Source organism: Sinocyclocheilus grahami, unplaced genomic scaffold (genome assembly GCF_001515645.1).
Source record: "Sinocyclocheilus grahami isolate Dianchi unplaced genomic scaffold, SAMN03320097.WGS_v1.1 scaffold476.1, whole genome shotgun sequence".
In the NCBI taxonomy this organism is placed as follows: domain Eukaryota; kingdom Metazoa; phylum Chordata; class Actinopteri; order Cypriniformes; family Cyprinidae; genus Sinocyclocheilus; species Sinocyclocheilus grahami.
Window position 1 is genome coordinate 784,710 of NW_015505655.1, and position 25,527 is coordinate 810,236.

Below are 25,527 nucleotides of genomic sequence, written 5' to 3' on the forward strand. Positions count from 1 at the left end.
CTACAGCACCAGCCCCCTCCATGTAGTCCCGTCTGTAAGACCACCCTCTTGCTGGCGCCCTCTGACCTTCTCAGCCCAGTATATATAGCCAGAGAGGCTACCAGAGGTCTCCTGGCAGCCAACATGAAGGTCTTAGTCTCGCTCTGCGTCTTTGTGCCCCTGCTGGCACTGGCCACAGCAGGTGTAATGTTCTTACTGCGTCCTAACTCTGATACCCATGATTCCTTTGTGGAATTACCACCCGGATATGATCCTGGTTCTCGGATTCAAAAATGTGTCACACAAGGCACTGCCATTTTGTGTCAAGCTATTAAAAGCTTTGAAGTAACAAGCTAAAAACAGCACACAGGAACTTCTGGAATCCTTTTCTACTACAAAATATTACTGTAAAAATTTTGATCATGCTAGTATTTATTTAGATTTATTGCTTGTGTTGATTTTAATGTATGTAGACATTGTTAGCTATTGAGGAGATCTAATATCTTCATTAATTGCTCATTTTGGAAGTTTAGAATCACCTCTGATTGACAGAAAAAGGCCAGTTAGACTCCGCCCCCTGGAGGCGTGAGCCATTGTAGAGCTATTTCTGTCATCAAGTGAGACCAGAACCTTGGCACCTGTTGCTATTTATGTCTCTCAGTGATTTGCCCTATAGATAGATTAGATTAGATATATATATTTGTTTACATTTGGAGGAAAATACATACAATTACAGTATATTCAAATAAAAATCATTAGGTATTAAACATGTTTCCCATAATTAGCTTAATGCATACCATTTTCTTTAACATTTTCTTATACTGTTTTCTTTTAATATTTGATTGTTTGTTTGATTTATGTTTATAAATTTGAAATGTTTTCCCGTATATATTAACATATTTTAACCATGGAATTTTACATTATTTTTTCTGTTAGAATTGCTAACTTTATTGACTTTAATCAGGTGTAAACAGGTTTCAATGAGTAATTCATACTATATTTATCTGATGTTTATTTAACAGATATTTTCCCATATATTTACAGATTTTTACCAAATATATATTTTTAAACATTTATTTATTTATTTTAAAGTATAAACAGGTTTCCATACGTAATCATGCCATTTGTAAAACATTTTATTTACACAGTTTATTTTTAACATTTGTTTATTTAAAATATTTTTTTGGGCATATATTGATAGATTTTTATAATTACTTTATTCATTCATTCATTCATTTGTTTACATATGTTTTCATTTTGCAGACACTTTTATATTAAGCGACATACGAATCAAGCATAAAGAGGTTTCCTTTCCATTTTTTTTAAACATTTATAATACTGTTTACTTGTAACTTGATTCACTTATGTGTTTATTTGTTTGTTTATATTTGACATTGTATAAGGTGTCTATACCTGTCTGTTTTATACTAGGCCTTTTCTATATCATCACATTAGCACTTAAAAACCCCACATAGTTCACAGTTCACCCATTTAAACTGCACACCTCACCGCTAACCTTTCGCCGTTTCTGCGCCATGCTGAGTTCAACATTACAGGGCTGTATTTTTAGCAGCTTGACTTGGCCAGTGTCGGCTGAGCACTTGTATGCTTTAACTAGCACGTTGTGTCATCACAACAGGCCTGCAGTCTCTGCGCTGAAAGCCCATCTGCTCTCAATAACAGCGTTGCGTTCAGCGGGGCGAGTCCTCAGCAGGCTGGAGAAATGTGTCAAGTGCTGAGCTGTAGAATCTGACCGCGGCGAGCCACTGTGAAGTCTACAAAAGAAATCACAAAAAGGCAGCTGTGGAAAATGTGAAGTAAAGTTGTCTTCTTAGCCACCCCTGTTGGAAAATTCAGCTACCAGCTTTGAATAGTTGCTTTTACATGCATTTTACATTCTAGCTAGTCCAAGCTGGTTTATGTTAGCTAACTTAGCCCCCCCAATAAAATGAATAGAAATGACTTTTATTCAGCAAAGATGCATTCAATTGATCAAAAGTGACGAACGTTACAGTAGATTTCTATTTAAATAAAAAAATGCATGCTGTTCTTTTGGACTTTCTGTTCATCAAATGAATCCTGAATAAAAATGTATCACAGTCTGCTCAGAAAAATTAAGCAGCACAGCATTTTCAACATTGATAATAATGAGAAATGTTTCTCGAGCATCAAATCAGCATATTAGAATGATTTCTGAAGGATCATGTGACACTGAAGACTGGAGTAATGATGCTGAAAATTCAGCTGCGCATCACAGGAATAAATTACAATATATTCAAATACAAAAGAGTTATTTTGAACTGTAAAAATATTTCACAATTTTACTATTTTGACTGTATTTTTGAACAAATAAATGCAGCCTTGGTGAACATGAGACTTCTTTCAAAAACATTAACAAGCTTTTAACTTTTAACCATTATTTAGTTGTTCATTTGCGGTTTATGTTTAAAATATTTATATTTATAACAGATTTTTACCATGTGTGTGTGTGTTTTTTTTTAAAACCATTTATTTAATTATGTATTTATTTATTTCAGGCTTAAACTGGTTTCCATAATTCATACCATTTCCTTTAACATTTAATTTCTTTTAGCATTTATTTGTTTTTTATTTATTTAAAATATTTTTGCCATAGATGCGAAAATAATTAGCGTTGACACCTCTAAATATAAATACATTTTCTTTCGAATCTGTCTGTATGGTTATTTTAATTGTTTTATAGATATATAGATAGATTGATTTAAAACGTTTAAACAAGAATTTGTCAACCAATCAAAAGTTTCGTCTTGACAAACTTTGCGTTTCTAGTTAAAAAATATGTCTGGATTTCTTTCAATTTCAGTTCATTTTACTTCTCCCTTCACAAGTCCAGTTGCAATTAAGTTCAGTTCAGTTCAAATTCACTTATTCACAGTAAACACCGTGAACTCGTGGCTGGTTTGATCAGCCTGAGCTGAACTCTATAGATGTGAACAGATGCGGGGCTCTTCAGAGACCTAGCTGGCACACATTTACAGATGGGTTTTACGTTTACGCTGATGCAGGTTGATTAAGCATATATTTCTTGAGCTGTCAGTTATTTCCGTCGGCAGCCAACGAGGAAGGCTAACACATGCATAGCAAGTTTCAGTTTAGCTATATGGACCACTAGGGGATTGTGGGAAGGGATGACAGATGAGCCAAACTTCACTTCTAGAGCTTTCCAGGCAAACTACATAGCAGCAAGTACACTGAGCGCTGAATAAAGTTAACAGGTTCACTGTTCGGTGTACTGGGTTGAATTTAACAATTGTAATTTAATTAAAGCAATCTTGTTATTCTTAAATTGTTTCAATGTTTTCGTCACTTAAGTCACTTATGCTAACCAAGGCTGTATTTATTTGATTAAAAATACAGTAAAACAAGTAATATTGTGAAATATTTTTACAATATAGAATGCGTTCTATTGTAATAGATTGTAAAATGTAATTTATTCCTGTGATCAAAGCTGAATTTTCAGCATCATTACTTCATTCTTCAGTGTCACATGATCCTTCAGAAATCATTATAATATGCTGATTTGCTGCTCAAGAAACATTATTATGATCAATGTTGAAAACATCTGTGCTGCGTCATATTTCTGGAAACTGTGATAGATTTTTTTTTTAAATTTCAGGATACTTTGACAGATAGGAAGTTAAGCATTTATTAAAAATATAAATTTTTGTAACATTATAAATATCTTTACGGTCTCTTTTGACTGAATTTAAAGCATGTCTTCTTATTTAATGCCAGCACATCAACTTACAGTATACTACAACTTCAAAAGATATGATATATGATAAAATATGGTACTTCAGAAGATACCATAGTACATGATGTATGGCAGTACTTTAGGCACTACTAACTTTCTGAGAAAAATCTCCATGTGTTCTGCTGGTAAACATGCATAAAACAGTACAAAACTCAGGCGATACAGTGTGTTGTTGGGCAACTGCCCACTGCTGGATATATTTAGGGTCTGTTATCTCACTTATCAGCATAATCCAATCATTTGGTAGCAATGTGTCCATCATTAAAGCTCCAGCTTATGAAACCAGGGAGTCCCCACACCAACAGCCCCGTGTTATGAAACCAAGGCTACATTACACTTGACCATTGGTTGGTTATATTTTTAGATTTGATACTCTAAAATAAGACGAGATCAAAGTCAAAAACATCAAATAAATGCTGTTCTTTTGAACTTTCTATTCATCAAAGAATCCTGAAACAACGTATCACGATTTCCACAAAAATATGAAGCAGCACAACTGTTTTCAACATTGATAATAAAAATATGAAATGCATCTTGAGTACCAGATCATGGGTTGATTTCATTTTTATATATAAATAAGACTGATCCAAAAGAGATGTTGTGCTGCTAATACAAACCCGATTCCAAAAACGTTGGGACACTGTACAAATTGTGAATAAAAACAATACAATAATGTGGAAGTTTCAAATTTCAATATTTTATTCAGAATACAACATAGATGACATATCAAATGTTTAAACTGAGAAAATTTATAATTTTAAGGGGAAAATAAGTTGATTTAAAATTTCATGGCATCAACACATCTCAAAAAAGTTGGGACAAGGCCATGTTTACCACTGTGTGGCACCCCCTCTTCTTTTTATAACAGTCTGCAAACGTCTGGGAACTGAGGAGACAAGTTGCTCAAGTTTAGGAATAGGAATGTTGTCCCATTCTTGTCTAATACAGGCTTCTAGTTGCTCAACTGTCTTAGGTCTTTGTCGCATCTTCCTCTTTATGATGCGCCAAATGTTTTCTATGGGTGAAAGATCTGGACTGCAGGCTGGCCATTTCAGTACCCGGATCCTTCTTCTACGCAGCCGTGATGTTGTAATTGATGCAGTATGTGGTCTGGCATTGTCATGTTGGAAAATGCAAGGTCTTCCCTGAAAGAGACGACATCTGGATGGGAGCATATGTTGTTCTAGAACAGGATCTAGGATCTAGGATTCTAGGATCATGTTTAGATATGGCTTCTTTTTTGACCTATAGAGTTTTAGCCGGCAACGGCGAATGGCACGGTGGATTGTGTTCACCGACAATGTTTTCTGGAAGTATTCCTGAGCCCATGTTGTGATTTCCATTACAGTAGCATTCCTGTATGTGATGCAGTGCCGTCAAGGGCCCGAAGATCACAGGCATCCAGTATGGTTTTCCGGCCTTGACCCTTACGCACAGAGATTGTTCCAGATTCTCTGAATCTTTGGATGATATTATGCACTGTAGATGATGATAACGTCAAACTCTTTGCAATTTTAGGAAGCTGTAAAGAACGGCAGCGCTGCTAAATATAAATGTGGAGGCACGGTGTTTTCCCATTAGGCTCCATTTATGTCTTCGGTCTTGATAACAGCAGCCTGGCAGGAATGCCCCTGTGGCATTGTGGGTAATATCTATGAACAGAGGGGGGAAGACTGTGGCATGAATATCAATAGTCTGACATTAATAGTACAATGCCCTGATGAGAAGTGTGCTAGACAAATGCTCTTGCTCATGTTAAGTATTAACACTCTGGTGTCGTTCGGTCATTTTAGACTGAACATTTTTTTGTTGTTGAATTTTTAAAAATCGCTACATCATCGGAATGGTACGAAACTCGATGACTTTTATGGCAGTCGTGTGACCACAAAAAAAAATTACAAAAAAATCGTGGACTTGATTCGAAAAAGCTAAATGGTTGTAAAAAAAAAAGAATAGTCACACTTGTGTTGTTCACGGTCACACATGACCGCCGTTGGAAATGAACGGGAAATACACAAAAATACAGAGAATTTTTTGTGTGTACAATCTACAAATCATTCACGACAGAAAAAGAGTGCACAGGGGTGACACTCTAAAATATCAAGAGTACAAAACAGACACACACTCTCTCTCTCACACACACAAACACACACACACACAAACACACACACACACACACACACACACACACACACACATATGAGCTGATGTCTGTAACACTGGCAAAACTGAGCCAGAAGACTCAAATAAGAGGTTGAAATCAGATTGATTACCCTCTGATAAAGCATTCCTGTTCATTTTTGTTACAATTGTGTTGAATTTGATGTTATGTGTAACAAAATGTCTTTCTCTGTGTTCAGGTTTGACTGTAGTAAAAGTAATGCAAAAACGGACATTTCAAACTAAAAAATCTAAACCTTTACAAAAAGTTGTCTTTGAGAATGTCTAAATATAAATCCAAGTCCACAACTTAATAAAAATAAGTATTTATGTCTAAAAACCACTAGAAATTTTATAAGCCTTGTTATGTAGAGCTCTATAGGAATCCAGTGGCTAAACCATGGAATTGCAGATGTTTTTCTTTTTTAACTCCCACCAGATGGAACTAATCTGCCTTCAAAAATTGGATTTTAAAGGCATTGTCTCTATTTTAACATGAAATACTGCCATGATTGAGAAGTAATATAAAAATATTCTACTTTTTTTTGTTGTTTTTTTTTTGGATTATTTTCAATGGGAAAAAAATGATCATAATTATTGCATACATATTAATTAGTATCATGAAATTCTCTCAAAATACAAAATAAAACAGAAAAAAAATGTATTGAACAAAAATATATTACATTGATTTGTACTGAAAATAAAAAAAGTTCGGTCACTTTTAACCATGACCAACACAAGTGTGACCCACAAATGAACAATACCAGAGGGTTAAACTTGTGATATGGACATGAATGATAACTCAAATGAGGGATTATAACACTGTGCTTAACCCCGGGTTCTTGTCATTCTAAACCCGGGTAACTCCAGGTAAAGGAAGGTTTCACACTTGTAACTTAGATGCGGTATTAGTACCGTTTCTTACCCGTGGTTCTGAAACCACCTCTTGCGTTTTTAATCCGCATCGTGATGTGAAACGAAGCCGTGTTAGAATATTACGACTAGTTGCTTAGCAACAGATTCCCAATCCCGTGCCTCATGTTCACGTGTTTTGGACAGTCAAGAGTGAATTATGAGCAGTGTGAAACGTGAAGCAGAATTACCCAGGGTTATTTATTTCAAGTGTGAACAGCCCTAATATGTTATTTATTGAGAGTAGGTGTGCTTTTTGAAGTCATCAGACTTTTATGATTTCTTTGTCTGCTGGATAATAAATTGGGTGAAAAAACCCCCAAAATGTACAAAAGACACTCGGAACACCTTAGCAGCTGCATAACATTATTTCAAAAAGTTTTTAAAGGAAAATGTGTAAGTAAATTTGGATCTGAATCTGTAAATGAAAGTGAATGATTATGCTGTTAGGCCTGTTCACAGCGAGAACAATAACTATTACATCCACATCGATCCACATCAGCGCTGCAGTTTTGTCGTCTGCCACCTTAAATGTTTGAGCTCTTTAAACCTGGATTCTGATTGGCTGTCAAAGTTTTTATTATTCATCAGCTGGGGGGGAAAAAATGTTCTGAAAGGGATTCCAACAATAGTCGTTATTGTTATAGTTGTCAAGTAGACTGCTATTCTTTTACATTTAGAAAGATTTTCTTAAAACGATATCTTTATCGTTATAGTCCTTGGTGTGAAGAAGCCTTGAAAATTTGTGCATTTGTTATTATATTCTAAGACAAATGACTACAATCTGGGCCAGCCATGCACATTTGGTCATATTAACCTTTTACAAGGTGTTTTAAAGTCTGTAAAACTCTTTGTAAACCCTTGTTTATCCATCCAGAAATACAGCTGTCGGCACACAAATAACAGATAGCTTGTCGATGGGGCTTGGCAAAGACTAAAAGGATGGTTTTATCACAGGATACTAATCACAGAGACCTCAGGAAGACCTGCTGCAGTGAATTATGGCCCGTTGTGGCTCGCTGGGTGAGATTTCCTCAGGCTTCGAAGGAAGTTTTAACTTGTGTCCTTTTGGTTTCTCTGCAGAGGAGGAAGCCGTTCTGGAATCCATCCTGAGAGACAGATCTCACATCGAGGAAACTCTGAGGCTTGCGGCAGATGAGAAAGCTGGAGATTATGCTGGTGAGGACGTGAAGCCCGTGTCTTTGACAGATACACACATAAACGCTTCATTTCATTTCAGTTTACAGGCTTCTCACACTATGCTCGGGTTAAGCAACATTTCACACTAGCCTGCTGATATGAAACAGCATAACCATAACCACCAGTTCAAACCAAAAGTTTTCAAACTTTTCAATGCCTAGGACCCAGAAATGGGATGATCTGCTCACAAAATATCATATTAAGATATCATATTTATATCATATTAGGTGTGATACACATTGGTTTATATATATATATAAACCAATAAAAATGACAAAATCATATAACAAAATAGCTAAATCTTAAATTAAAATGAAAAATTAAAATATTATAGATAAAAACTAATCAAAAAATATGAATAAACATTCTAGTAGAATATAAATACGCTGTAAAAAAAATGATATAATCAGTAAGTCATGGCAACATCATACATGTTGTTTCCTAAAATAAGTTAAGTGGCTTCTGTGTGGACACTTACGCTAAAACCAAAGCATATTATTAATATTTTTTATATTATTTATACCCATTAGAGTAATGGTAGATATGTAAACCTGCAAAGAAACATTTTCCATTCAAATGTATTAACAAAAAATATCTTATGATTTCCGCAAGTATAAAAAAATGTAATGTTATCAAATTCTGTAAATGAGCTACAAATTAACCATTTTATTTTAAAAATAAATACAATATGTTAATATTAATATAAAAATAATATTGATCATTTTGATATTTTTTACATTTTCTGCAGCTTTCTGAAAGGGATTCCAACAATAGTCGTTATTGTTATAGTTGTCAAGTAGACTGCTATTCTTTTACATTTAGAAAGATTTTCTTAAAACGATATCTTTATCGTTATAGTCCTTGGTGTGAAGAAGCCTTGAAAATTTGTGCATTTGTTATTATATTCTAAGACAAATGACTACAATCTGGGCCAGCCATGCACATTTGGTCATATTAACCTTTTACAAGGTGTTTTAAAGTCTGTAAAACTCTTTGTAAACCCTTGTTTATCCATCCAGAAATACAGCTGTCGGCACACAAATAACAGATAGCTTGTCGATGGGGCTTGGCAAAGACTAAAAGGATGGTTTTATCACAGGATACTAATCACAGAGACCTCAGGAAGACCTGCTGCAGTGAATTATGGCCCGTTGTGGCTCGTTGGGCAAGATTTCCTCAGGCTTTGAAGGAAGTTTTAACTTGTGTCCTTTTGGTTTCTCTGCAGAGGAGGAAGCCGTTCTGGAATCCATCCTGAGAGACAGATCTCACATCGAGGAAACTCTGAGGCTTGCGGCAGATGAGAAAGCTGGAGATTATGCTGGTGAGGACGTTGAAGCCCGTGTCTTTGACAGATACACACATAAACACTTAATTTCATTTCAGTTTACAGGCTTCTCACACTATGCTCGGGTTAAGCAACATTTCACACTAGCCTGCTGATATGAAACAGCATAACCATAACCACCAGTTCAAACCAAAAGTTTTCAAACTTTTCAATGCCTAGGACCCAGAAATAGGATGATCTGCTCACAAAATATCATATTAAGATATCATATTTATATCATATTAGGTGTGATATAAAGAAAACATGTTGTTTCCTAAAATAAGTTAAGTGGCTTCTGAGTGGACACTTACGCTAAAACCAAAGCATATTATTAATATTTTTTATATAATTTATACCCATTAGAGTAATGGTAGATATGTAAACCTGCAAAGAAACATTTTCCATTCAAATGTATTAACAAAAAATATCTTATGATTTCCGCAAGTATAAAAAAATGTAATGTTATCAAATTCTGTAAATGAGCTACAAATTAACCATTTTATTTTAAAAATAAATACAATATGTTAATATTAATATAAAAATAATATTGATCATTTTGATATTTTTTACATTTTCTGCAGCTCCCTTTCAAACCTCTTTCTGCACCTTTGTTGTTTTTTACTAAAACTGTTAAAAATAATTTCCGTTGACTTGAGTTATAAATATTAGATGAACAATCTAAAATTATAACAGTTATCTTGGCAACTAAAAGAAGTTAAAAAAAAAGTTTAAGTATAAAAATCACTGAAATTAAAACTGAATATATATATATATATATATTCAGTTTTAAGTTCAGTATATATATATATATATATATATGTATGTATATATATATAAACTAATAAAAATTACAAAATCATATAACAAAATAGCTAAATCTTAAATTAAAATGAAAAATTAAAATATTATAGATAAAAACTAATCAAAAAATATGAATAAACATTCTAGTAGAATATAAATACGCTGTAAAAAAATTATATAATCAGTAAGTCATGGCAAGTTATGTAAATTGTCAACATTAATTCATCTAAAATTTCAACTTTTTATTTTTTTTTTTAATTATATCAAATAAAAATTATTTTATGTAATTTAAGTTGAAATGACTTGTTCAATTATACTTAAAAATGCTAAGTTTTTGTTTGATTGTTAAGATTTTTTTCATAACATAACACTGCACAGTTTAAAAACTCCTGATATCAATCTCACTAGAACTGCAATACTGAAGCTGTTTGTGGAGGCAAAATCTTTTAAAGTAACTATCAGACTTTATAATTTGTTTTTACAACCACGGCAGCATTTATCTGGCACAAAACCTTCAGCTAAACTAGTTTTTGCGCAGCTTGTTGGCTGCAAAGCATGAAATCATGTTGAGTCATTGCTGTTTGTGAATTGAACTCGCCATAAAAGAGGGCAACAATGGATTATTCAGTCCATATGTCACATCAGCTACCAGGAGAAAGTTGTTATATGACTCACCGGATCCGTTCCAAACTCGACTACTACCTCAGAAAGGCACGTCGATGTTTTTAGCTTTGTTTACATTACCGTCTCCTCTCATTTCCTTCCCAAACGCTTTATCCACAGCACCATCTGCAGTCTTTCCTCTGTGCGCTCGGCCCCTGTGTCATGTGCTGGATGTCATACTCAGCTTTCGCTCTTTGTTTGTTCTCTGTTTTCAACTTTCAGCTGCTCTGCAGAGGCTGAGGAAGATCTACCACAACTCCATCAGGCCCATGGAACAGGCCTACAAGTACAATGAGTTGAGACAGCATGAGATCTCAGGTACCGTCTCGTGCGTGTTTGTCTGCACTCAAAAGCATATGTAGGCCTCAGTTTAAGATGTGTTTGAACTGCATATAAAATGTTAACGTAAGCTAATAAACTTAATGTAATGCATATTTGTCAGTATTGCAACAGGTAAGATTTGTTCAATCATAATTTATAGTTGACTATTCGCATCTATTGATTTCATTTAAATAACCATATTTTCAAAATGCATGAGTTATTATTACTTATCTATAAGTAAAAACCATTAAAAAAATTAAAAATTCGATACTTTTATATAAAAGTTTTTTATATATTTTTTTATTTGAGCATGTTGTCAAGGAAATATTTCTTATTTTCATTTAGTTGATGTACTATAATAACTAAAACTGAAGTAAAAATGAATAAAGTAACATAAAAACTAATAACAATTACTAATCACATAACAAACCTTATCTAATATGGAGGGCCAAATTACTCAAAAATTAAATAATTAAATAAATGTTGATATATATATCAATAAATCGTTAAATACATAGTTAAATAATTAAATACATAAATAAATGCATAAATAATATATAACTATTTCATTATTTATGTATTTAATTATTTATGTATTTATTTAATTATGTATTTATTTATTAATTTCTTTCTTTATTTATGCATTCATTCATTTCTTCATTTATTTATTTATTCATTCATTTTATCATTATATATATATATATATATTCCATTTTAATTTTAGGTAACGTTTAGATTATGGAGGGCCAAATTATAAATAAAATAAATAAATGATAAAATGAATGAATAAATAAATAAATGAAGAAATGAATGAATGCATAAATAAAGAAAGAAATTAATTTTAACTTAAAACTGAATATATATAAGAAAAATGACAAAACACACAACAAATTACTGAAGCTTTAACTAAATAATAAATTGAACTAGAAATAAAAAGGAAAACTTTATGAACATTAAAAAAATAAAAAACTAGCAAAAATGACAAAAACACAATAAATTACTAAAATTTTAATGAAAATATGAATCAAAATATTAATAAAAACTATAGTAGTATCTCAGTGATACTAAAATAATTACTTGGGAAGCAGCATAAATCTGTTCACTGTGAAATCAGTTCAATTTATTGAGTTAAAATATTGCTATAGCTGTGGAACAAGCAGTATTCAATTAGTTAAAAGTATGAGACTGAAATAAATAAAAATGAACAAACTTTATAGACATAAAAAAAAATCAAAAACTAATAAACGTTACAACACACAATGAAAACCTTAACTAAAAATCGAAAAATACAAACAAATTCAAAATATTAATAAAAGCTATAATAGTATTTCAGTGTTCAAATCAATTATTGAAAACATCTGAGATTGAAACAAAATTGATCTATTGATGATAAATATATAAACCTGGTTTTAACAGTATTGCAGAAATCTTAGCGGTTTCATTTATGTATGACTGACAAATATGCATCACATTCAGTGTATTAAGTTAATGGAAATTTGATATGCAATTCAAATACATACATTTTAAATTTAGGCCAACATTTTTTTCTTTCCAGTTGCATTATATGAACGTTGATCCATTATATCTTTCTCCATCATCCAAACCAACCCACAGCATTCAAGCTGCCTTCATCATATTCATAAGGAAGAACCCAGGGCTGCTGTGTCAAATTTCAGTGTCTTTAATTAAATACTAATGCAATCATTTATAAACAGTTTTGAATAACCTATCCTAACCTCACACCATTGGTGTTCTCGGCCCAGTAATTGTCGCTCGCAGCTGTATTTAAACATCGTTTTCTGTGTGACGTGTGCATCAGCAAATGTGGTTCTTTCATATGAGCAGTGTTGGGGAAAGTTACTTTTAAAAGTAATGCATTACAATATTGCATTACTCCATTAAAAAAGTAACTAATTACGCTACTTAGTTACTTTTTTATGGAAAGTAATGCGTTACGTTACTTTTGCGCTACTTTTTAAATCTGGGCAGGGCTTGCTTGTTTGTTTTTAAAAGAAAAAAGTTCTATTTTTGGCAAATATAAAAGCCTTTTCACACCAGAAGTGAAATGAATGCGCCTCAGGCTGAAGGGAGAGTAAATTTACGTCTGTACAGTAGAATGCAGAAGAAGACATTTCAACACACTTCAGCAATAAACAAAGACACACAAATGTTCGTCTAGAGTAATTTGTGCTTATTAGTACGCTTGAACTGGATCATCGAAGCTCAGAAGCAAAGACATTGGTTAATAGAATGGGATTAAATACATAAAGCATATTTGTGTTGTTTAACATTTAATTATTGCAGGTTTGCGTCATATTCAGAGTTGCATTATTTTTATTCATTTTGAGGAATACTGAATCTGTGTGTTTTTGTGTGTGTGTGAGATGAATTAACGCATATTCATATTTATTTTAAACTACAGTAACATCTGATTTCTCTCAACATGGGGACCAGAGAGCTGTCAATCAATACATTGAAAAAAAAGTAACTTGCGTTACTTATTTGAAAAAGTAACTCAGATATTCTCTTGTAAAATTAAAAAGCAATGCGTTACTTTACTAGTTACTTGAAAAAAGTAATCTGATTACGTAACTTGCGTTACTTGTAATATATTACCCCCAACACTGCATATGAGTATTCCATTTCCCTCACAACGTTCCAGATGCATCAGAGCTGGTAAATAAAATCCCTCTAGACAATGAACTGCAGGATTAATTGAAGCTAAAGGGTTTTCCCCCGCTGGACGAGAGGCGTTGGCGTATCTGAGTATCGTGGCTTCTTTGAGCCGACACATGTGCGCTTCGTCATTCCACAGCTGTAGCACTGGTGCTCGAGGGAGGCCAGAAACCAGAGGAAGAGAGAGAGAGAGTTCTAATAGAAGACACATGGGGACCAAGCCTCCATCTGAAAGCAATCAGGGGTTTCTCAACAGCCCTCGCTTTATATAAGACCTCGATGTGCTTGAGTCCTCACAAGTCTGTACCAATGTCTCATGAATATCCTTTGTGCAGCTTTTCTCTATTTTTAATTATTTATACAGTAATACCTTATGAAAGAGGAGGTTCTGCAGGCTTAAACTGTGCTTTTGGATGGATTGAACATGTGACGTTTTGACATTGAGCAATTCTTATCACAAACAATATCTGAAATAAGTGGTAAAATTGATAAACGTTTACACTTATAACTAACACTTATATTACTTTCACTAAATAAATTAGGTCATGTTTTTAAAAAAAATGATATTTTTAGTTTACCTTTAATTTTGGATTTTGTTTAATATTACTATTAGTGGTTAAACTTAATTAATTAATTTATTTATTTATACGGGACACATTTTTGTTGGCATTCATATTAAATCCCAATAGTTTTCTGTGACATTTTCATAATCTGCATGTTTAATACGATGAATTATGAATTTTGCAGAATTTAAATATTTAAACATTTACACAATACAGAGACATTATTCTGATTATATTATATTATGCTTATGGATGAATTTAACTTTGGACTTCTTGACTTCCAACAATAATTTGCAACTTCAAACTTTCAGAAAATATCCCAAATAATAAATGCCAAAATTGAGATTTTTATGGCTGTATATAATTTTCACCAAATAAATTGGGCCATTTTTAGACCTTTCATTTAGGATTTTTCTTAATGTATATTACTATTAGTTGTATTATTTATTTATTGATTGATTTACAGTACACAACCATTTTTTGTTGGTCATACACTCTAAAAAATGCTGGGTAAAATAGGGACAAACCCAGCAATTGGGTTGTTTTGACCCAGCGGTTAGGTTACTACCCAGAAGGTTGGGTTAAACATTTAACCCAACCGCTGGGTCAAAACAACCCAATTGCTGGGTTTGTCTCTATTTTACCCAGCACTGGATTGTATTTAACCCAGCATTTTTTAGAGTGTAACATTAAAACAAGCCCAATAGTTTTTTTGTGATATGTTCATAACCTGCATATGTATGGATATTTAATCAAATGAATTATGCATAATTTGCACAATTAAACTTTTAAATAGACAAAGACACAATACACTCTAAAAAAACCCAGCGCTGGGTTAATAAGGGACAAACCCAGCAATTGGGTTGTATTTAACCCAGCATTTTTTAGAGTGTAACATTAAAACAAACCCAATAGTTTTTTTGTGATATCTTCATAACCTGCATATGTATCGATATTTAATCAAATGAATTATGCATAATTTGCACAATTAAACTTTTAAATAGACAAAGACACAATACACTCTAAAAAACCCAGCGCTGGGTTAAAAAGGGATAAACCCAGCAATTGGGTTGTTTTGACCCAGCGGTTGGGTTAAAAAAAAAAAAACCGCTGGGTCAAAACAAACCAATAGCTGGGTTTCTCTCTTTATAACCCAGCGCTGGGTTATATTTAACTCAGCATTTTTTAGTGTACAAAAGCATAATTTTCTTTATATTATATTATGCTTTTGAATGGATTGAACTTTTGACTTCTTGACTTTCAGCAATGTTTCTTCAAACTTTCAGAAAATATCCCAAATAATATGTGACAAAATTTATAAACATTTATACATTTTTATATCATTTTCAAAATTGAGATTTTATGGCTGTATAGAATTCTCATTTCATTTTTTAGAAAAAAACAAATTGTTGGACCTTACATTTTGGCTTTTACTTAATATATATTGCTATTAGTTGTCAGATGTATTTATTTACTTATTTATTTTACAATACGCAACATTTTTGTTGGTGATAATATAAGCCCAAAACATTTTTTGTACTATTTTGTGCACATTAAATTCTGTATTTTTATATGGTTTTTGTTAAAAGGATACCCAATGGTTTAACCCATTCCCCAGATTTATGTATTCCCTCAGTAGTTTGAGTATGAAAATGAAGTTGAGATAAACAAGGGCGAGTTATTATTGTAAAGCTGCTGGGTGTATGTAGGTTGTGACTTTCACTGCTAACCCCTGACTGAACACTGGGATCCAGCTTGCCCCCTTGTGGTTCAGCATGGTATTTAACCCCTACACTCACCGCAGTAATGCAAAACTGACCTTTATTCTTGTGAGGAAGCAGAAGAAGCTGAAACAAGCTATCAGATATCATCTGAGCGCCAGTGTGATCAAAGGCTACTGCTGCTGGTGATCAAAGGAAGATCATGTGTCTTAAACCATCACATCACAAGAAACAGTTCAATACGGATACATACTGTTTTTCCACCAAACATTTGAAAGCACAAGCATAAATGGCTGTGGTTATTAAAAAAAAAGAAAAAGAGTAAGAATATGTTTAGTGTGATTTATGTTTAATTTGGTACATTTAGGCTTTTAGAGATTAGACTGTTATATCCTCCTGACTACCAGCGATGAAGAGGACATTATGTTTTAGTGATTTCTATGAGACGTTACATGTCACAGTTGTACGGAGCACATTCAGGGCTTTTCAGAGATACCAAATGATTGGATGTTTCACCATCACCACTCCCTCTCCTTGGTCTTTAAAAATGGCTGACATTAATTTAACACCCTTTTGGAAATATGATAATATTTTGTAATTATCATTTAAATCTGACTAATTTTCAAATAGTTTGTCATAAATCAACATCTCAGGAAAATGTCATGGGGTTTCAAATCAAAATATGACCTTCTGTTATGAAACAGGATGTCGATTTCATACATTTCCACTGTATGGACTTAAAGCATGTTTATTACACATTTTGGGAGACACAACAAATGAATAGAGAAAAAATTATGTATCAATATTCTTATTAAATATTAGATATTATTATGAAAATCTTGCTAATTTTTACTCCCATTATTGCACTTATTTGTTCATTCTATTTTGCCCCAAAAACACATGAATATGCAAATTAGATACAGTTTATAGATACATTGTATATAATGGAAAAACTCGTTTATGGCCATTTTACACACATTGTGCATATGAAAAATGTTTTTTAAAAATATCTTTCATAACATAGTTGAGAATCGTCTTTATATAAAGTTTGGTATAAAAAATGAAAATTGATTTGTGATTAAAACAAAAATCCCACTGTTTTTGCCTTTTCATGTTTATTCATGTCTTTTTATTTCTTAAAAAACAGGACGTTTTAAAGTACCGATGTCTTCTACAGAGGACATGGCATAACATATGAATAAAATATCATTTTTTTCACAAAATTCACAAAACTGTTTTTTTCCCTGGTAGTCAGGAGGATAGAACAATTAATTAATGTATTTATTTCCTTTTGGAACTCTTGTGATTTTATTGAGTTTACATGAATTCGTCTGGTTAAAATGTAATTGGATTGAATCTATGAAAATGTACAGATCATATTTCACCAAAAAATCTGCAGCAAAAAAATAAAAATAATAATACAATAAATAAATAAGAAACTATTTTGGAAAAAGAAAATGAAGCCTATTTTAAGGAAAATTAAGATTATTCTGTAATGAATAATGGTCATTACTGTTATGCTAAATATCCAATTTCCTGTAAAACAGAACTAAAAATGTGCTAAAAATATATATATTTTTCACAAACAAATACAACACTAAAAATGTGGTGTACAAACAATTTCACACACAATTATATGGAAAGGTGAAAGGAACACATTGTAATAAATGTGAAATTTTGAAGTAGAAAGACTGAAATTGTATTTTCTTGTCAAATGTATACTCCAGTAATCTTCCAAGTTCAAAAAGTCATTTTTACAGTGTACATTGTATAAAAACTTCAACTAAAACTGAAATGAAATATTATTAGACATTGTATATGCAATGTTTCACCTTACAATAAAAGATTGGGATTTTTTTGCACAACAGTAATAATGCAAAATATTACTTTTATACAAAATATGACGGTCATTTTGGGGTAAAATATGTCAAAAGTTTCATGAGATTAACCAACTGATTTATTTTTGTGTGGAAAACAAATGCATTTGCATTTTTTTATTGAATTTATTTATAATGTTTTCTTAGATTAACCCATTTATATATTACATTTACAAATACATATTATACATTTTGTGTAAAACAAGACAAAATATTTATTTATTTATAAGAATAGGATTTGTTGCAGTGTGTGTTCAATCTCTTCTAGAAATCATTGTATCTGGACGACCATCAATCCTCATCCACACACATTTCAGCTCATCGCATACAGGAAAAGTGTCACTTTCTGTCCTCCTCCTCACCTTCTCTCTTTGACCCCTTCACATTCTCTCTCTTCCTCCTCTGCCTGCACTTTTCCTCACACTTGTCATTTTCATCCCTTTCTCCTCCCCCGACATCACCCGCCACTAAACAGCCTATCCTGGACGCACACTGGGGGACTCTGCCACAGGTGGGTATGACGGGGCGCTTCACTGCATGCCACTGCCTGCGTCTCTGATCCCCTGCAGTGTAACGCCAGCTAGCGCTCATCTGCCCAATTACCATCAGCACTGAATGAGCACTAATTACAAAGTGCCATTATATGTCAGTGTGTAGCATTGCTCTGAGCATTGACAATCAGCCACTGGAAAGAGCAACATTTGGAGAATATAAAGCTAACAAGTGAATTTGGTGTTTCAAATCATCCAGTGGCACATGCAACAACCAGCAGATTTGGGGGAAAGTCTAAATTTGGTTCAGCTGTTTTTCTTCATCCAACTAATCAAACTGTCTAATTGAATTCATTCTGAACACTAATCGAAGTCTCCGTTCATTTGATCATCTCTACTGTACGACTGTTTATATTTTATGAAGTCTGCAAAATGTGGGTTGCACAGGTTTTTATTTCATAGCATCGTTTTATGGATTGGTGTGTGTAATAAACAGTGCTTGGCAATTAATCTTGATGTATCTGTTACAAATGTTTGGGGTCAATAAGATTTTTTAAAGGTTTTATTCAGCAAGAGATGCATTAAATTGATCAAAAGTAAAGTTAACACAGTAAAGACATTTGTAATATTAATAAATTATTTGTATTTCAAATCAGTGCTGTTCTTTTGAACTTTCTGGCCAGCGAAGAATCCTGAAAAGTAAAATGTATCACGGTTTCCACAAAATATGAAGCAGCACAACTATTTTCAACATTGATAATAATACAAATGTTTTTATGAGCAGCAAATCTGCAGATCAGAATGATTTCTGAAGGATAATGCGACACTGAAGGCTGGAGTAATGATGCTGAAAATTCAGGAATAAACTATACGTTAAAATATATTCAAATTGAAAACAGTTATTTGAAACTGAACAATATTGCTGTTTTTACTGGATTTTTGATGACAAATGCAGCCTTAGTGAGTGGAAGAGAGTTTCAAAAACATTAACAAATCTTACCGCCCCAAACTTTTGACTGGTGCTAAAAAACCTTAAATATTAGTCAGAGTAGATGACATGTCTAATTTGACCCAAATAAAAAAAGACAGAGAGAATGACAGTCGGTTTAATATGTTCTACTGTTGTGTATGTGGGAACTAAATATTCAGCCAACAAAACCCTGAAAATACGTACACTAGAAGATAAAAACGCCACAAAACATAGGTTGTGCAAATTAGACAAGTTATATAATTATATTAAGTTACATTCTGAATGGTCTGCACTTCCGTCCCTCATAGCCTTGATTTTATTTGCAGCATATTAGATATATAGCATCTACTCTGGCTAAAGTTCATTGGCGTATCAGTGTTGGTTGCATGTGCAAATATGGGTGGGTTACTTGTCTTATGTCAGATGCTTATATCAAAATTGACTTGCACTTACTGCAATAAAGATCCAACACTCTTAAAATGAAAGGTTCTAAAAGAGGATTTTCGATGCTTCCTTCAGTTTTTTCCTTTCAGTTCAGCTACCTTTCAGTTCTTTAAATAACCATTTTTCTTGGTATGAAGAACATTTTAATCATCTAAAGAACCTTTTGTGCATTTGAAAGGTTCCGTGGATGTTAAAGGGTCTTCATGGAACCATCAATTCCAATATAGAACATTTATTTTTAAGGCCATGTCCACACGTACACGAGTATTTTTATAAATGTTTTTCCTTAAAAAAATCTCTGTCCACATGAAAACGCAAACGCATGCTATGAATCACTGTCAAGAGCATGCCAAAGCAACAGGTGGCGATATAATCTCAACCGTAAGCCTGAAAAAGTCTCCAGTAGGTGGAGAAAACAGTGCAGGCGCCGACGTCACAAGCCAAAAACGCCGGTTTCGCTGTCTACACGACAACACTGCAACCGGAGTTTTTAAAAATCCTTACAAGTGTTGCCAGACGTACGATAATTATCATATTTGTACGATAATTTTGACCTCTGTACGATGTACGATCAATAATGAAAAAAATCCCATAATGTACGATAATTTCGAAATTTCAGAACGTGTTTTTTCCAACGTCAACCTCATCAAAACGAAGCCATGAAATCGGCTCATTACAGACGCTCTAAATGAGTTGGTGCACACTTCAGGACCCTCAACATCTGGCAACACGCAGGATTCTGATGACAGCGACTCAGAGGTGGAGTTTGGACCTTCCCACAAGGTACGCCTATGGCCCTATGATTTCCGTGATGCGGAAAACATGGATGGAATTGCGGAATCCAATCAACGGAATTGACTGTATAACGCGGAATGTCACGGAATTTGTCAAAGTTTGGATGAATTAATCAAAGGAAGGTCATTACACTTAAATCATGATATGGACTAGTATCTGTAAATATTAAGCAATTAGACATATTGAAACACAGAATTCGTTAACAATAAACAAGGTGAAAAAGATAGAACATTTCATAAGACCCTAAACATGTCATTTTCTGTTAAACTTTTTAATAGATTTGATGTTGAATTGTATACGTTTCATTATTTAATTAGATGTGCTTTTGATTAATACAATTTAATTTAACCATTTAAAAAGGAGAAAAATTTAAATAAAATAAAAAAAAAACAGAATGCAAAATTTTTTTTATTTGGAATAAAAAAAAAATTGGGGGAAAAGATAAAACGTATTTCATAGGGCCCTAGCATAGTTAATTATTTATTGTGGTAATTTGAAGGTTGTGTCAAAAAGTTGTTATTCTAGTCTAGTAGATAAATTGCTGTATTCTGTATGTTTTTACTCATGCACGATCATTTTCTTCCAAATACGATAATTTTGAGCTTCTGGTACGATACTTGGACATTTCCAATCTGGCAACACTGATCCTTACCCTGGCAGGCGTTTTCAAAAATGTTCGGTTTCAGTGACCTGGTGCTGCGTTCGCGTGTGGACGAATGGCCTAACCGTGTAGAAAAAGCTGCAGTTTTAAAAATAACCGTGTTTGTAGGGACAGGGCCTAAGAGTGTGGAGTCACATGTTGTGTCTGAAGGTTTGGCGGTGGCTCTCAGGTTATCTTTAATGAGACTGGGTTCTTCTGCGCTGCTAGCCGAGCTCCTTGACCTCTACACGGTTGTAGAGCTGCAGGGGCCTTGAGTGATTGTGTTCTGGAGTACTTCATAGAAATAACTTTCTCTGCAATTAATTAAACAGAAATGTCTTTTCCTGTAGAACTCTTATTCTGTCCTCAGGCTTTACAACAGAAAAGTTGAAGAGAGTGAAATGACCTTCATTCCTTCATCTGAGCTCTTAAACAGGCATTCATTAGATATTTTCTTAGAAAAAAAATTCAAGTTAGATTCATTGTAACACTTCTTTTTCTTTATCTAGAAAGATTTTGATGAAAGGTACTGGGTTCAGCAAATAATCCCACATAAAGAAGAGAATCTCGTTTAGAGAATCTGTACACATGCATTCACACAGCAATTTAAAGACTTGTTTTGGGATTCTTAATGATTTTGATTCACTTGCACTGATGCCGAAGCTCAACAATGCTGCATGCGCATTCTTCACTCTTTACGCTTGCTGTTTCTGCTGGTTCTTCCGCGAATGTGCACCCCAGTGTGATGGTACTTTACTTTCTGTGGTCTAAGGTGAAAGATGAAAACCAGTTAAGAATAAGCAACAAGCACCAGTGAAAAAACCCTTGCAATATCATTTCCCCTTTGACAGATGGAGACAAAGTTTTCAATAATGGCCAATTAATCATAGCCCCCCCCAAACACATACATACACACATATTTGGCTCCTCAAAGAACCTTTCAGTGGACAGTTCTGAAAAGAAAGTTTCTGTTAAAGGTTCTTCATGGAACCTTACATGCCAATAAAACACCTTTTATTTTTAAAAGTGCATGCATGATTTCTGTTTGCTTTTTAAAAGAGAAAAAGAGCGCTTTCATTCATGCCAGAACTTGAATTCTTGCCCTGAGTCTCAGATGTTGTAATAGTAAATGCCACTGTTCTCCAACTCTCTCTCAAACAGATGGAGAAATCACCTCCAAACCCATGGTGCTGTTCCTCGGACCCTGGAGTGTGGGCAAGTCCTCCATGGTCAACTATCTGTTGGGTTTGCAGGACACCCCTTACCAGCTGTACACGGGTAAACTGTTGTCTGTGCTGCTTCTCAGAAGGTTTGCAGCATTAAAATATTGTTTTATTACAAATCGGCATCATCTTCTGTTCGTCCAGGTGCTGAGCCCACTACCTCAGAGTTTACTGTCATCATGCATGGTGAGAAGATCCGCACCGTGGAGGGCATCGTCATGGCTGCCGACAGCTCTCGCTCCTTCTCCCCACTGGAAAAGTTCGGCCAGAACTTTTTGGAGAAGCTGGTTGGCATCGAGATGCCCCACAAGCTCCTGGAGAGGGTCACATTCGTGGACACGCCTGGAATCATTGAGAACCGCAAGCAGCAGGAGAGAGGTACAGACTTCTCCATTGTATCCATTGATTCCCGTTATTTCAGGGCTCCCTCGGGTCTTTAAAAAGTCCTAAACCTAAATTGAAGGTCATAAAAAGTCTTATATGTATTAAATGTAATAGTAAAAGTCTTTATTTTCATTTTAAGAGGTCTTCGATTTAAGAGGTGATCATTGAACTCGTATGCATTAAACTGATTGAAATAAAAATGAGCAGTGCTGTTTCACCATTGCACGTTCTACAGGTTATGACAGTGTTTATTGCATATTTTATCTCTCTCATCTGTTCGTAGTGACGCATAGACATTTCTAAATAAGAGTCCCGGTGTATTTCATTCTTTTTTTTAAATGAAACGTCCTGCTTTATGCATAAAAGCTTTTTCTGGTTATTATTGGTATTTTGGTTACACAATAATCTGTATTAGGAAGGAAAAACTTAGAGCATTATATAACACATTCAGTATATAGAAATTACTAGTACTGGCACCAGGGTTATTAAACTTATTTCAGCTAGTTTTGCCAAAGCAAAATTTCTCATTTTCATTTTTCCAAAAAAGAATTACTAAAACTTTCAAATTAACATGGAAACTGAAAATACAAAAATAAAAACTCATTCAAAATATAAAAAAAAAATGTAAAAGTATTTCAGGCATACTAAAATAGCACTGATTTTTACAACAACCTGTTTATTATACCATTATCCATTTTCATATCAGCAAAATCTGTTATCTATATATGTCAACCTAATTCATATGTATTAATATTGGCACATTAATAAAATACATTGAATAAAACATGTCTTTAATATTTTAAACTCGCAGTTCCCCTGTTTTGCTGATAAACAGTATTAAGTCGTCACTGAATGTGAAATACATGATTTGTTTTGCAATTGTATAGGTTTAATCTGTATGGATGTACGCTATTAAATGTATTTGTGATGGTCTTTAAAAGCATTAAATTTGATTTTAAAAACCCTTCAGATACCAGTATTTATCATCTTAATCTATGAATCATAATTAATTCTACATATTTCTTCTCCCACTTCAAGGTTACCCATTCAACGACGTGTGCCAGTGGTTTATCGATCGCGCAGACCTAATTTTCGTGGTGTTTGATCCCACCAAGCTGGACGTCGGTCTCGAGTTAGAGATGCTCTTCCGGCAGCTGAAAGGTCGGGAGTCCCAGATCCGTATCATTCTCAATAAAGCCGACAGCTTGGCGACCCAGGACCTCATGCGCGTCTACGGCGCCCTCTTCTGGAGTCTGGCGCCCCTCATTAATGTAACCGAGCCCCCGCGGGTCTACGTCAGCTCATTCTGGCCTTACGACTACGCTCCGGACACCAACCGCGACCTCTTCAAACGCGAGGAAATATCCTTGCTGGAAGACCTGAACCAGGTGATCGAGAACCGTCTTGAGAACAAAATCGCCTTCATCCGCCAGCACGGCATCCGTGTTCGCATTCATGCCCTTCTGGTGGACCGCTACGTGCAGACCTTCAAGGAGAAGATGAGCTTCTTCAGCGACCCCGAACTGGTCTTAAAAGAGATCGTGGACGATCCTGATAAGTTCTACATTTTCAAGTCCATCCTAGCCAAAACCAACGTCAGCAAGTTTGACCTGCCCAACCGAGACGCTTACCGTGACTTCTTCGGGATCAACCCGGTGAGCAGCTTCAAGCAGCTGTCGGCCCAATGCTCCTACATGGGCGGTTGTCTACTGGAGAAGATCGAGCGCGCCATCACCCACGAACTGCCCTCTCTGCTCGGCAGCATCAACTCTAGCAAGAACCCGACTTTGTCCTCCTGCGAGGCCACCGGCTGCGGGGAAAAGCCCAAGAACCGCTACCGGCGAAACTGAGAGAAGAAACCAGGCGGGAGGGAGACCGAGGAGAAGGAGGACGAGAAAGGAGGGACGGTGGAGCGAACAAACCGAGGAGGAGCAGTGGAGCTAATCCTGTTCCTGCCGCGGGTCCGTTTCGAGTCAATGGAGACGGATCTCACGGGACTGTTTTTTGCGTGAAGAGGTTGTGTGGGGGGACGTCTGAGGGCGGGGGATTCTGGGAATGGGTGGAGGGAGGTTCTTGTGAAGTCTTGAGGCGGAGTTTCTTGTGAATGTGAGGAGAGCGCGCCAAAATAACTCTCCTCTCTTTCCGCACTACTTTTATAAACGGTCTGCAGTTTTGGAGGGAAAACGTGTACGCATGGAAAACAAAAATGGCTGACACACACTTAAAAAATGTAAAAAATAGCAAAAATAAAATATCCTGGGACTGAAAATCAGGTATCAGCTGCCTTGAATGTGAACCAAAATGCAACAGTGATGCAATTGCCATGTTTTAAACATACTGATTATATAATGAGTTCCCCACTCATGCATTTTTTCCACTGTTTTTCTGGTTGATTTGTTCACTTATATAGGTTAGTAACTATGGATGATTATTTTTTTTCTCCTCTACTAGCATTTTTACACTGCATGTTATGATACATATGGGTTTGGTTTCTTTCACATTTCCACTTATCCACTTTGTGTACCACAATAAAGGTTCCAAAAGGACGTTTTCGCAGCAATGCCATAGAAGATCCATTTGGGGTTCTCTA

General features: G+C 34.5%; 1 protein-coding gene across 4 annotated transcripts; it reads left to right on the plus strand.

Annotated features, from left to right (window-relative positions):
* Positions 1-109: 109 nt before the first annotated feature.
* Positions 110-25,527, plus strand: LOC107553668 (sarcalumenin-like). 4 transcript variants are annotated; one of them, XM_016235959.1, is made up of 7 exons: positions 110-181; positions 7,928-8,023; positions 11,055-11,150; positions 18,466-18,501; positions 22,492-22,608; positions 22,698-22,931; positions 23,976-25,527. In XM_016235959.1, exons 1-7 carry the CDS (start codon positions 124-126, stop codon positions 24,785-24,787), a joined length of 1,449 nt encoding a protein of 482 aa, XP_016091445.1. In that variant the 5' UTR covers positions 110-123; the 3' UTR covers positions 24,788-25,527. The 4 variants fall into 4 exon arrangements, with proteins under 4 accessions (XP_016091445.1, XP_016091447.1, XP_016091446.1 ...); XM_016235961.1 differs by lacking the exon at positions 18,466-18,501; XM_016235958.1 differs by lacking the exons at positions 110-181; positions 7,928-8,023 and adding an exon at positions 9,163-9,365.